The sequence below is a fragment of the Macrobrachium rosenbergii genome, chromosome 45 (assembly GCF_040412425.1).
Source record: "Macrobrachium rosenbergii isolate ZJJX-2024 chromosome 45, ASM4041242v1, whole genome shotgun sequence".
Taxonomy (NCBI): domain Eukaryota; kingdom Metazoa; phylum Arthropoda; class Malacostraca; order Decapoda; family Palaemonidae; genus Macrobrachium; species Macrobrachium rosenbergii.
In genome coordinates this window covers 23,182,707-23,197,706 of record NC_089785.1, presented here as the reverse complement: position 1 = coordinate 23,197,706, position 15,000 = coordinate 23,182,707, and the positions used below count along the sequence as shown (strand labels likewise).

General features: G+C 40.1%; 1 protein-coding gene across 25 annotated transcripts in view; it reads left to right on the top strand.

Moving 5' to 3' along the window:
* LOC136830021 (glutamate-gated chloride channel-like) overlaps positions 1 to 15,000 on the top strand; it is a 376,171-nt gene that overhangs the window by 272,079 nt on the left and 89,092 nt on the right. For all 25 annotated transcript variants that reach the window (XR_010850531.1, XM_067089219.1, XM_067089229.1 and 22 more), the window contains one exon: positions 12,345 to 12,476. Coding sequence is in view for 24 of the 25 variants with exons in the window: in XM_067089219.1 (XP_066945320.1) it covers positions 12,370 to 12,476 (107 nt within the window). In the remaining variant the exon portion in view is untranslated. The remainder of the gene's footprint in view (positions 1 to 12,344; positions 12,477 to 15,000) is intronic.

Sequence of the window (15,000 nt, the reverse complement as noted above, 5' to 3'; positions counted from 1 at the left end):
ATTGTTACCTCCTATAAAGTCATTTGCGACTTAAGGATGGGTTATAGATGCCCTCTATAATCGAGGCTTAACGTTTGTAGGATGGGCGTCGGTGACCAACGCCGTTGCGACGCCTGTTGGCGAAGGAATGAATGAGTCATTCCGTTGCTGCCGAGGCATGAGTTGATGGGAGTTGGTCTTTTGTGAATGGATTTTTCGCTTTGGGTTTCTCTTTCTTCTTCTGTTTTCCAGTGTCGTTAGTTATGGGTTTTTATCGTGTGGCGATGCGGAAGTCTGTAGAGTAATAGAGAAGAGAGAGAGAGAGAGAGAGAGAGAGAGAGAGAGAGAGAGAGAGAGAGATTTAATGAGAGTAAAGAAATATTTAACGAGAGAGAGAGCTAGAGTAAAGAAATATTTAACGGGAGAGAGAGAGAGAGAGAAAGAAAGAGAGAGAGAGATAGAGCGAGAGAAATAGATATTTAACGGGAGAGAGAGAGAGAGTGACAGAGAGTAAAGAAATATTTAACGGGAGAGAGAGAGAGACAGAGAGTAAAGAAATATTTAACGGGGGAGAGAGAGAGAGGGAGAGAGAGAGTAAAGAAATATTTAACGGGGAGAGAGAGAGAGAGAGAGAGAGAGAGAGAGAGAGTAAAGAAATATTTAACGGGAGAGAGAGAGAGACAGACAGACAGACAGAGAGTAAAGAAATATTTAACGAGAGAGAGAGAGAGAGAGAGAGAGAGAGAGAGAGAGAGAGAGAGAAAAGAAATATTTAACGAGAGAGAGAGAGAGAGAGAGAGAGAGAGAGAGAGAGAGAGAGAGAGAGAGAGAGAAAAGAAATATTTAACGGAGAGAGAGAGAGAGAGAGAGAGAGAGAGAGAGAGAGAGAGAGAGTAAAGAAATATTTAACGAGAGAGAGAGAGAGAGAAATGTTTACTGAGAGAGAAAGAGAACGAAGAAATATGTAACGAGACACGGACAGACAACCAGACAGAAATAATCACAAAACGAATGATTTATATATATAAATCTCCACAACGCAATCATCTCAGTCTAAGCCTAAATGTTACGTCATCCGAAAATCCCCTTAGGCCTGAAAGTGACTCTTCCTGATGTTATCAACCCTCTGGTATTCAGGCCCAGCCGCCATTTCGCGGTTACGTCAAAGGTCAAGGACCTCTTGACCTCAGGTCTTGAATAGAAACAAGTGAAAAATGCGCCGGAGTTTCTTCGGCGCAGTCGGGTTTTCCGTACAGCCGCTACGGCGTACAATCAAGGCCACCGAAAATAGATCTATATCTTTCAGTGGTCTCGGTGTAATGCTGTATGAGCCGCGGTCCGTGAAACTTTAATTACGGTCCGGTGGTGGCTCGGCCTATATCGTTGCCAGAAGAACGATTATGGCTAACTTTAACGTTAAACAAAATAAAACCTACTGAGGCTAGAGGGCTGCAAATTGGTATGTTTGATGATTGGAGGGTGGATGATCAACATACCAATTTGCAGCCCTCTAGCCTCAGGAGTTTTTAAGATCTGAGGGAGGACAGAAAAAAGTGCGGACGGACAGATAAAGCCGGCACAATAATTTTCTTTCAGGGAAAACTAAAACTCCAAGAACTGAATGATACCTATTAACCAGTGTTATGTACCTCTAGGCGAGACTGTCTTTCCCTGTCGCATCACAGAAATTGTATGAGTAGAAAGATCTTGAGATGATCTGAATGTGTAGAGAAAATAGGAGAGTACAAGAGAATAGAGGCTAGTTTTTGGTTTTCTGTAAAAGAAAACTATTGAGGTGGCTATTTGTCTGTCCGTCAGCACTTTTTCCTGTCCGCCCTCAGATCTTAAAAACTACTGAGGCTAGAGGGCTGCAAATTGGTATGTTGATCATCCACCCTCCAAGTGTCAAACGTACCATATTGCAGCCCTCTAGCCTCAGTAGTTTTTATTTTATTGAAGGTTAAAGTTAGCCATGGTCCTGCATCTGGCAACGATATAGGCCAGGCCACCACCGGGCCGTGGCTCATACAGCATTATACGCTGTACAGAGAACTCGATTGCGCCGAAGAAACTTAGGCGCATTAATTACTTAATTGTTTTTAAGAGTATATATATACATGTGTTTATATATATATTTATATATATATATATATATATATATATATATATATATATATATATATACAGTATATATGTATATAGATATATATAGATATATATAGATGTATAGATGTATAGATAGACAGATGTAAAATAGTATCACAAACTCCATGGCCAAATTTCCCCCAAGAGTGAAATATATTGCAGGAAAAATACGGCAAACCCTTGCAAATGATTAAAGTATTGCCCGTGCAAATTTTATGCCAATATCTAAAATTTATGGCCTGGAGAAACATAATTTAGACTGCTGCTAATGAGCTGGTTTTCACCTCTCTCTCTCTCTCTCTCTCTCAATGCATTTACTCTGTTTCTCTTTCTTGTTTAATATTTCTTTACTCTCTCTCTCTCTCTCTCTCTCTCTCTTCTCTCTCTCTCTCTCTCTCTCTCTCTCTCTCTCTCTCTCTCTCAAATACATTCCTTTACTCTGTCTTTTTTCTCTCTTGTTTAATATTTCTTTACTCTCTCTCTCTCTCTCTCTCTCTCTCTCTCTCTCTCTCTCTCTCTCTCTCTCTCTCTCTCTCTCTTCTTCGAGATGATCTCAGCCCTAACTCGGGAAATGGTGGGGTGAGAGAATTTTCTCACCGGCTGGAAATTACCAAAGTCTGGACGGGCGCAAACATTAAAAAAAACACAAAAAAATAAAAAAAAAAGTTATTCCCACCTAATGAATAAAAAAGATGATTTGGAAATGATCAAGGTTGCTGCCAATCAGTTTTTTTTCTCTAAAAAAAATAGGTTTCTGTTAAATGCTAAGAATGCGAGGATAACTTCACGAGGGATAGTTTTTTTTTATTCAGCTAAATAATTCGAGATGGGTTTTTTTTTATGTCGTAGCACCATCAAGGCTATACCAGCTCTGTTTTTTTTTCCCTTGGCATGCAAAAGATGTTTTTGTTTTTTATATGAGAAAAAAGCTTAGTTACTACTACTAATAATAATAATGATAATAATAATTTTTATTATTATTTATTATTAATAATATTATTATATTATGATGCTGATATTATTATTATTATTATTATTATTATTATTATTATTATTATTAATAATAATAATAATAATAATAATAATAATAATAATAATAATAATAATAATAATAATAATAATAATAATAATAATAATAATAGCCTATAGTATTACTGTAGATATCAGCAAAAAATTATTGGATTTTGAAAGAGCTCATAATTGTATTGTCATCTACTTTAATTCACATTTATTTTTTATTTTTTAGTCTCTTTTTCGTCTCATTTTAATCATCATTCACCGTCTATCTCTCTCCGTCATTCTTTTGTTTGTTTTAAAAATTTTTCAAACTCATTTTATTTTTGTATATCACATTCTTCATTTTATTTTGCCATTTTTACCTCTCTCCTTTAATTCTTCCATTTTACCTCTTCTGCCTTTCATTTCCCCATCCTATCTCTAAGCCCTTCGCCCCCTCGTAACACCCGTCAAACCACCTCTTCCCACACAGATACCACACCTGGCTTTGGGTTTCTCTCCCAGACTCTTCTTTCCCTCACAAGAAAGAGAAATATCTATCAACCCTTCTTTGGCTGCAATTTTGAAACCCGAGTCCTTCTCGTTTTAAGGCTACTACTCTGCCCGTCCCGGTGGCCTTTCATGACAAAGCAAATAAACAGAGAAATAAACAAACAGAAGCCTTTTTTCCACCCTGGGACGGACAATGAATAAGAGAGGAGAGCGACTATTTGTTTGTAATTAGCCCTCTGTGTCCTGTTCTATGGCAGGAAGATTACTTTCCCCCTAACCCCCCCCCTGCCCCCTCCTCCCCCCATGCGGCTTTGTTGCTGGGGGCTTCCGGAACTCTGGTGGGATTACTTTCCAGCCTGATTTTTGGGGGGGATTTATTGCACTGGTTTTCAGTTAGTTTTAGGGTTTATTCCAAGTCTGAGAGTAGGTTTCCAAGATGGGATTTAACTGCAGGAAGATTCTTCAGCACTCTGGCTTTGTTGCTGGGACCTCCGGAACTCTGGTGGGATTACTTTCCAGCCTGATTTTTTGGGGGGATTTATTGCACTGGTTTTCAGTTAGTTTTAGGGTTTATTCCAAGTCTGAGAGTAGGTTTCCAAGATGGGATTTAACTGCAGTGCTTATCAAAGGGCCATAGGATAGGATTTGCTGTTATTTTTGTGATCAGGTTTACAGTTTGGGATTCCTGTCCGGGATTTAATTCTGGGATTTACCGTGTGTCTAAGATGAGGCCTACAACATATAATGTATATATATTAATATATACGTACTTACACGAGGCATCCTTAGACTGAGTCTAACTCACCTTGCAATCTGATAAGATCACATCTCTTGAATGCTTTTTACTGATGCATATTTTTTCTCCTTACCTGTCGTTGGGGATTTAATGTTTGCAGATCAGGACGAAAACGAAAGCTCGTTCTATGTAGATTTTGCTGCCCATGGCAGGATTTGTGGAGAGAGAGAGAGAGAGAGAGAGAGAGAGAGAGAGAGAGAGAGAGAGAGAGAGAGAGAGAGCCAGCCAACTTCATGAATAAAGAGAAAAATCCTTTGGCGATAATGAATCAAATTTAGTATTGATTTCAAACGCTTGAGAGAGAGAGAGAGAGAGAGAGAGAGAGAGAGAGAGAGAGAGAGAGAGAGAGATCACACGAATTATCTCACCCCGTTAGCTCGAGGATAACCTCATCGAGGTCGTTTTCCAATTACGATATTGCAGCATACATTTTAACAGAATTCTGATCACACGTCTGACTCTCTCTCTCTCTCTCTCTCTCTCTCTCTCTCTCTCTCTCTCTCTCTCTCTCTCTCTCAAGAGCTTACTATATTCATGAATACTACGTATGCATGTATATGTATTATGCAGCTGTATAAGTGCATTATAATTGTACTGAATATCTACAGTACATATCTGTAGTGGATTTATGCATTGTAATAATGTGTTGTGATATGTATATGTATACTGACAGGGTATGTGTATTAGGTGTATATATGTATGTATACTGACTATATATATATATACACATATTCTTTTTGTTCTTCACTGTCTATTTGCCCTGGAGGGTTTGAGAACAAACCCAGTAAAAGGAAATGGAATGGAATACAAGGTTTTTTTTTTTTTTGTCTCCTCCGAAGGTAAAAATAGCAGTTGGCTGAAGAAGAGTTTTTCTAAAGTGTTGGAGAGTTTTTTTTTTCTTTTTTTTAGTTTTCTGCAAAAGAAAACTCTTGAGATGGCTATTTGTCTGTGCTTCAGCACTTTTTTCTGTCCGCACTTTTTCCGTCAGCACTTTTTTCGTCAGCACTTTTTTCTATCAGCACTTTTCTGTCTGCACTTTTTTTCTGTCAGCACTTTTTCTGTCTGCACTTTTTCTGTCAGCACTTTTTTCTGTCAGCACTTTTTTCTGTCAGCACTTTTTCTGTCTGCACTTTTTTCTGTCAGCACTTTTTCTGTCCGCACTTTTTTCTGTCAGCACTTTTTCTGTCGGCACTTTTTTCTGTCAGCACTTTTTTCTGTCGGCACTTTTTTCTGTCAGCACTTTTTTCTGTCTGCACTTTTTTCTGTCAGCACTTTTTTCTGTCTACACTTTTTCTGTCAGCACTTTTTTCTGTCTGCACTTTTTTCTGTCAGCACTTTTATCTGTCCGCACTTTTTCTGTCCGCCCTCAAATTGCAGCCCTCTAGCCTCCTCAGTAGTTTTTAATTTATTTAAGGTTAAAGTTAGCCATGATCATGCGTCTGGCACCGCTATAGATGCCAACAACACATGCCACCACCGGGCTGTGGGTGGAAGTTTCATGGGCCGCAGCTGAGAGTTTCATGGGCCTGGGTGAACAGAATCATTTGAGTGATATGTTTCAAATCGCTTAATTTCATTCCTTGTTATAAGTAAGAGTAGAAAGAGAGAATCTCTCTAAATATTCCAACTCTCTCTCTCTCTCTCTCTCTCTCTCTCTCTCTCTCTCTCTATCCGACGTAGTCACTCAACTCTCTTTATTCCAACGTAAGCTCTATTTAAGATTATTGGAAGAACATCTCTCAACTCCCTCTCTCTTCCCCTTCCCCTCCCCCGTCAATTCACCATCCACCCTCCTTTCCCCCTCCCCATTCCCCCACCCCTATAAAAAAAGAGAGAGAGAGAGAATAAAAATCAAAAACAAAAGAATAAGACCAACATCTTTCGAGACAGAACTTCATATTTCAATCTCGATTCAGATGTGATTTTCCATCCATTTTTTTTTTCTGGTTTCCTTTCGTCTCTGCGGTCTGTCAGAGTCTGCCTGGAGGTAGACAGGGAGATAGATAGACAGAGAGACAGGCAGGCAGAGAGCCAGATAGACAGGAAGATGGAGAGACAGAGAGATAAACAGATAGACAGTGAGACAGGCAGTCAGGGAAATTATATACATCACGTATGTATTGAGGTTATTTGTACCTCTCAAAGTATTCTACCTGAGAGAGAGAGAGAGAGAGAGAGAGAGAGAGAGAGAGAGAGAGAGAGAGAGAGAGAGAGAGAGAGACCCCTAAACTAAAGCAATAATAACCACAGCCGACATTCGCAAAGCGACAAATTCAGTTCCGGGCCAGAGTAGATAATTTGGGGAGGACGCCATTGATCAACTTCATGGCCATGTGTGACCGTCGATTGTTTTGCCTATTTTTTTCGCAAATTCAGCGAATTTTTCACTGAATTTCATACCATGAAGTATAAAACCTTATAAATATATATATAAAAATATATATAAATATATATATAAAATATATATATATATATATATATATATATATATATATATATATATATATATATATATAAACAAAGGAAAATTACCTCCGCTTTAGATAGTCATTCCCTCTGAAGAGGGACAAGTGAAAGCATTCGATCTCGCTGATATGACCGAGTTGTATGCACGCCACAAGCTTTAGTGCTCTACGGAGTCTTCTGAGAGAGAGGAGCGGGTGAGTCGTAGGTGAGAGAGAGAGAGAGAGAGAGAGAGAGAGAGACAGAGAGAGAGACAGAGAGAGGCAAATTTGTGATACAAGAGTGAAATAGAGAGAGAGATGAACATGATAAAATTTTTATTTTTATCTCATCTAAAACTCCGGAAGTTTATAATAATAATAATAATAATAATAATAATAATAATAATAATAATAATAATAACACTGGAATGTTTTTGTTGGGGTTATGCAAAACTGACATTATATGTTTTTTCAGATTTTTTTGACGTAGAATGTCACAAAACCCAGACACAGAACTTCTGGAAAGTTACAGACCGCGGACACGTAGTCACTCTCTCTCTCTCTCTCTCTCTCTCTCTCTCTCTCTCTCTCTCTCTCTCTCTCTCTCTATTTTTAATCCTCGTTCCCTGTCAATGTAAATATTCTATCCAGGCTTCGCTATGCCGGGAGCGAAATTAAACATTGAAACTTAGTTTAAACTTGGGGGGGTTGGGGGTGGGGGGTAGGGGGAATGGCATAGGCCCCCCCCTCAGTCTTGAAAACTGTACGAGCAAGAGAACCGGAGTTCCCCAAGGGGGTCTTATGGTGCCATTTGCGAACGGGGAAATATAGGAACCGACTCTTGTTTTTTTATTGAGTGTTTTTTTTTTTTTTAGTCAGTCTTGTTCAGTCTGTGACTGAAGTCTTTATTGGTGTTTTATTTCCTCTTCTTTGTTTTTTTTTGAAGAAATACATTTTTTTTTTTTAGTTTTCTGTAAAAGGAAACGATTGTGCCGGGTTTTGTCTGTCCGTCCGCACTTTTTTCTGTCCGCATTTTTCTGTCAGCACTTTATTCTGTCCGCACTTTTTCTGTCCGCACTTTATTCTCTCCGCACTTTATTCTGTCAGCACTTTCTCTGTCCGCCCTCAGATCTTGAAAGCTACTGAGGCTAGAGGGCTGCCAATTGGCATGCTGATCATCCACCCTCCAATCATCAACCATACCAAATTGCAGCCCTCTAGCCTCCTTATTTATTAGTCTTTATTTGAGGTCAAAGTTAGCCATGATCGTGCTTCTGGCAGCGATGTAGGACATGCCACCACCAGGCCGCGTTTAAGTTTCATTTGCCGAGCTATTTTCGGTGGCCTTGATTATATTATACGCTGTAGCGGATGGACAGAAAACTCGATTGAGTCTTCGTGGTCCAGTGGTTAGACCTCCCGGTTGATTTCGAAGAGTTCCGTCTAAAATCATTCTTCACTGTCGCTGGCTTCAGCGGGGAATCGTATACCTGGCAGATAGTTGACTGTTGAGGGTTTCAGCCATAGTGGATTGTGGGTTTGGGCAGGCTACCTCATCTCATAAAGTCTTGCTTATAACCGGAAAACTAATGTATTTGTGTGTGTTTGTGGATATGTATATATATGTGTGTGCGTGTGTATGTGTGTGTGTGTGTGTGTGTAAGCATTAAGCTACAAACGTCCTTTAATATCCAATTCACTCTACCTGGGAAAAGGTATATTTTCAAATATGTTACCCGAAGGGGAATTTTTTTTAGTTGATAATAAGTTCGTCGTCTCGTGGACTCGAACCACGGAAGACAAGAACGCATGACTACAGTGACGCACATTAAACCACACGGCACTTAATATCAATTAAAAAAATTCCCCTTCGGATAACATATATGAAAAGATATTATTTCCGAGGTAGAGCGAATTAGATTTTAAACATTTGTAGCTTAATGCTTATACATGAATCACGGTGATGTGACAAAAATAATATATATATATATATATATATATATATATATATATATATATATATATATATATATATGTATATATATATATATATATATGTGTGTGTGTGTGTGTGTGTGTGTGTGTTTGTGTACACACTAACGCCAAATGCATTCTTCATTTTCAAAACGCAAATAAAACAATTTGAAAACAAGGAAATACGTGAATTCCAGCTGTCATTATTCTGGGAAGGCTTTCAGCATCTTTTCCTCTCTCTCTCTCTCTCTCTCTCTCTCTCTCTCTCTCTCTCTCTCTCTGTGCCTTTCAATTCCTTCTTTTATCGATATTTAGGGGTGACCTGGAAAGTGCTTTGCTGTGAATTTTACATATTGGGACTTCGTTACTCGCCCTCTCTCTCTCTCTCTCTCTCTCTCTCTCTCTCTCTCTCTCTCTCTCTCTCTCTCTCTCTCTTATATATATATATATATATATATATATATATATATATATATATATATATATATATATATATATATATATATATATATAATATGTATATGTATATATACATATATATGTAGTGTATATACATACATATATATTATAGATATACACATATATATATTACACGAGCAAATTTTCTGGCACCTTCTGGCATCTCCTGTGCAACCTAGTGAACCAATTAGCCAATAATTAAGTTATTTATTCCCATTAAGCGACGTCTCAATTTAACCCAATCATATAACAGAAATGTAGTTCAACAAGATCTCCCCTGCGCGACGTCGCTGTAACGAACGTGCGCAGCTCTGCTGGTGCGCAAATAATATAGATAATATTGGCTAATTGGTATAAATTTTGGCGCGAAAAGTCGGAGGTTGCCAGAAAGCAACCTCGATGATTACCCGATTGGATTTGATCTTCATAAAAATGAAGTCTCTGTTTTCTTGATAATTGATTTATCATCTTTCTGTTCAACAGACTATAGATTATAGATTATAGTTTATAGGTTATAGATTTTAGGGTGGATTCTGTTTTAGAAGACTGAGGAAAACTGACAAAGAAAATAAGATTTTATAGACGAAATAATATGAACAAAGGAGTCACTTCCCCATTGACAGAAATTAGGATAAGCTCACTTTGTAGATTCAAGCAAAGAAATGATTACTTAACCGAATTAAGAAACTGACTTCGGACAAACAAACAAACAAACAAGACAAAGGAACGACTCAATAAAGAAAGGAGGGAAGGAAGGAAGGAATTCAGGAAGGCAAGAAATTGAGAAGTTCATTCGAAATGGCTTTCCTAGTTTTATTGGTTTGGGTTCCTCCTCCCTTCCTCCTCCTCCTCCTCCTCCTCCTCCTCACTCCTACCTCTCTTCCTCTCTCCCTCCCTTCCTCCGCCTCCTTACTCCTACCTCCCTTCCTCTCTCCCTCCCTTCCCCCGCCTCCTCACTCCTACCGTCATTCCTCTCTCAAACCCTTCCTCCTCCTCCTCCTCCTCCTACTCCTCCTTCCTCTCTCAAACCCTTCCTCCTCCTCCTCCTCCTACTCCTCCTTCCTCATTATACCTCCCTCCCCCCTTCCTCAATCTTACCTCCCTTCCTCCTCACTCCTACCTCCCTTCCTCCTCCTCCTCCTCCTCCTCCTCCTCCTCCTCCTCCTCCTCACTCCTACGTCCCTTTCTCCTCCTCCATTCATCCTCCTCCTCATCCCTTCCTCACTCCTACCTCCTCCTCCTCCTCCTCCTCCTCCTCCTCCTCCTCCTCCTCCTCCTCCTCCTCCTCCAAGCGAGATTCACTCTAGAAGACTAAAGTTCAGAAAGCTTTTTACAGTTAACAATCTCGAGGTGTTTTTTTTTTTCTCTCTCTCACTCTTTCTCTGTCTCTGGCTTTGTTGTGGCTGGGACGAATTTCTTCTTTTCTGTTGTTGCTTTCTTTGATTTTCCTCGAGCTAGACCCGTCGTATATTGGCAGTTGTTTAAGTTTGTTTGTTTTATTATAATATAAATATGTGTGTGTTTGTGTGTATATACATATAAATTATATATATATAAATATATATATTTATTTATTTATATAATATATATATATATTGGTGTGTATAATGTATATATATACAATGAAATTATGCAAGATTTAAGCAATAAAAATAAATAAAAGAAAGAAGGCCCAAGTATTTAGCCACATAGGAAGCAACAGACATTTTAGCCTCTAAAAGAAAGGAAAATTATAAAAGCCAGAAAAGAAGAAAACAGAGGCAGGAAGGGAATTCCAGAGCTTGGCAGGAAAAGGAAAGAAACGGTCAATAAGCCGGTTACCCCTAAGAGTACCGCAATAAATATGAGAAGAGTCGGCCTAACGAGTGTTTCCAGGCCGTTTGAGAGGAGTGAGGATTCTACTCTTGGAGCCCAAAGGAACAGTGACTGAAGTAATACTTGTAAAAAATGGACAGACACAAGATATACAGAAAAGACTTAGACACAGAGAGAGAGAGAGAGAGAGAGAGAGAGAGAGAGAGAGAAACAAAGATAGATAGAGAGAGAGAGAGAGAGAGAGAGAGAGAGAGAGAGAGAGAGAGAGAGAGAGAGAAACAAAGAAACAGAAATAGAGAGAGAATCGGAGATAGAGAAGCAGAGAGAGAGATATATATATAGAGAGAAACACAGAGAGAGAGAGAGAGAGAGAGAGAGAGAGAGAGAGAGAGAGAGAGAATGGGAAATAGACCCCACTTCATGAACTGATGTTATATTAATAGCACGCCCTCATTTATAAGTTAGCAAGACTATTACCAAACCCTTCAGTTTTTTTAGCATTGAATAAAACAAAGAATGAATGTTTGATTGATATTTCGACCAGTGGGCTAAACCTGTACCTGTATTTTATACATAATTCATTTCAATACATAGATATTCCGTATTTATTATTTCATCAGCTTGGGTGGGTATCTACCTGGGCTCTAGTACCCCTGGTGGTGGGTGGGGGCCGGGTTAGAGGGTATTGGAGTTGAAAACCCACTATTATAAATGATATTTATTATTAAAAATTACTTTATTATCCCATTCACATTTTATTGAAGAATTTATTCATAAGAACTATCTGATTTACCTCATTTATTCTGAGAACTTTTTAATTTGCCTAATTTATTCTGAAAACTTTCTAATTTGCCTAATTTATTCTGAAAACTTTCACCTAATTTATCCTGAAGAACTTTCTTGTTAATTTATGCATATTATTAGGACTGTCTGCATCATTATTATTAAGGCTCATCTTACTTCCTATTAAGAATCATTATATTCACTATCAAGAATCATCATTCATACTATTTGACATCATCATCCACGCTTTCATCGTCATGGTCACAATTCAGGCTCACTACCTTCTTCATACTGGTCAGCAACCACCACCTCTCACATGAGGAACCCCACACTCCCCAAAGGGTTCCTTCCAGTCCTTCTCACCATCATGAACACCCCTCAGACTTTCAGGATCCTGTCTGAAGTCCTTTCTGAAGTCCTGTTTCTCTTGTTCCTTGCAGGTGATGTAACAAAGATCCGGAGACAATGGAAGGAGCATCGAGGGGCCTTGTGGGCGTGGAAACCCTCGCCCTGGCGGTCATACTGACACTGTGCTGTTTCTGCTGTTGCTTATCTACCGTCCAAGCAAGCGAGTGAGTTCTCTTTCAGGTGGTCCGGAGGCGTCTGGGGTCGTCCCCCCCCCTCCCCCCGCCCTCAGCAGGCCTTCAACCCTCCTCCAGTACCTCCAGGTCCTGTTGTTGTCCATTTCCAGTTTTCTGTTCCTGATTCCTTTGGCAGAGTGACTTTCCAGACTCCTGGCATTGTCGTGGCCAAGACTTCTGTCTGGGACAGGAATATGGGACAGGAGTTTGGGAAAAGGAGCCAGGAATAGTAACCTATGCCAGGAGTCTGGGATTGGAGCCTGTCCCATATTCCTGTCGAAAATTCCTGTCACAGACTCCTGTCCCAGACTCGTGTCACAGTCTCCTTTCACAAATTCCTGTCTCAGGCTCCAATCCCAGATTCCTGTCACAAATTCCTGTCCCAGACTCCAATTCCAGATTCCTGTCACAAATTCCTGTCACAGACTCCAATCCCAGATTCCTGTCCCAGACTCATGTCCCATATTCCTGTCACAAATTCCTGTCTCAGACTCCTGTCCCGTATTCCTGTCTCAGACTCCTGTCCCAGACTCCTGTCACAAATTACTGTCCCAGACTCCTGTCACAGACTGCTGTCACAGACTGCTGTCCCATATTCCTGCCACAAATTCCTGTCCCAGACTCCAACCCCAGACTCCTGGCATAGGTTCCTATTCCAGACTCCTGGCATTGATTCCTATCCCTGACTCCTTTTCCCAGACTCCTGTCCCATATTCCTGTCCCCAATTCCTGTCCCAGACTCCCTTCCCATATTCCTGTCACAAATTCCTGTCCCAGACTGCTATCCCAGATTCCTGTCCACAGCTGTTCCTTTCTTGCTAGTTTTAATCTTCCTTCTCATCTGACTATTTTACTCTTTTATCTGAATCTTCTCTCTCTTCTCCGGTTCTCCCTCGTTCTCTTATTTCCTCTTCTCTTCTACTCTTGCTCCTTTTCCTCATGACAGTTTTCCTGTTTTCCTTTGAATAGTCTCCTATTTTTCCTCCTATTGTCTCCTCTATATCTCCTGCCTACTAGCTTACTATTGAACGCCACTGATCTCTCGACTAACGAGTCTGATTCCTGAACGGTAGGTTGCCACGGGACGATAGGGGATTTGAAAGACCCTTGTTGGCCCGTGGGCTATAGTAGCCTTCACTTAGTGAAGGCTGGTCCTTCACCACAGGACGCCATAGCTGATCATAGTAACAATTACCTAACTTTCTGAGGGTTTCAGATTCTCTCTCTCTCTCTCTCTCTCTCTCTCTCTCTCTCTCTCTCTCTCTCTCTCTCTCTCTCTCTCTCTCGCCGTCGTCGCCGCTAACGCTAACAAGATGACGAAACGGGGCGGAAACGATTGCCATCTCGTGATCACGTCATTTACATTCCGGGCGTAATTGGCCCCGACTGCGACGGGCGAACCTTCGTCTCATTGCCACTCATCTTTAAGTTGACCTTGTGGCTGAGACTAGGTGTTTCAGTAGTCTGCCGAAGGAGTTGAGGGCGGGGAAGCAATGTTTTAAGCGAGGATGAGAGTCTAGGCTTTGTTTGATGGTTTAAAAGGAAAGGAATGCATGACTGGAGAGCTGTGTTTTTTTTTTTTTTTTTTTTTTGGGGTGTTTGTCGGGAGTATTAGGGAGCCGTTGTAAAGGTAACGACGCTCGCTTACTGCTGAGCGATGGATTATCGATGTCAAGCAACTTGAAACTAGAGTATCGACGCCCGTAGATTTATTTTGCATTGTTGCTCGCCACTAGGAGATAAACTTGAATGCTTGTCCGTTCAGAAAGTCGGCGAAGGGGGTATCTAATATCCCTCTGAAGCCCAGGCCCGGTGGAGACGAGATAGATGGAAAAAATGGATGCGAAAATTGACAAAAAAAACCACAAGAAGGCCAATTTTTTAGTCAATTTTTTGCGGGAAAGATGACTTATACCGATTTTATTTGAATAAAATTTTAAAGCATTGAAATGTAGAAGATGTCTAGTGTGGACCTCTGCAATCGTCCCCCCAAACCAACCCAGACGGAGAACATTCCGCAAAGCCGTCGACGTAGACGAAAAGAAAAAATAAAAATCAACACGAACGCTCTAATCAAATTTGAGTCAACATTGCCAGAGCAGGAGAGAGAAGTTTCAGAGAGAGAGAGAGAGAGAGAGAGAGAGAGAGAGAGAGAGAGAGAGAGAGAGAGAGAGAGAGAAAGGTTTAGTCATCACCGTTGTCCACAAACAGACCTCGCGCTGTGCAAACATTAGAGGCTATACATTTTGAGATGGATATGAATCCGGATTTTTTATTTTTATTTTTTTTTTTTACCTTTTTCGATTCGGGGTATATTTTTAAGAGCCTTTTTTCGTAGGGGCAGGTATGTGCTCTATAATATACTCTATATATACTCTATATATACAGCCCTTAGAGAGCCCTCTGGTGCTTTTTTTTATTTTTTGGCTACTGGCTCACAGAATTCCCGCGTTGTTGACTTTTGATTTGGGAGAAGCCGCGAAGAGAGACTGTTTAGACGCTCTCTCTCTCTCTC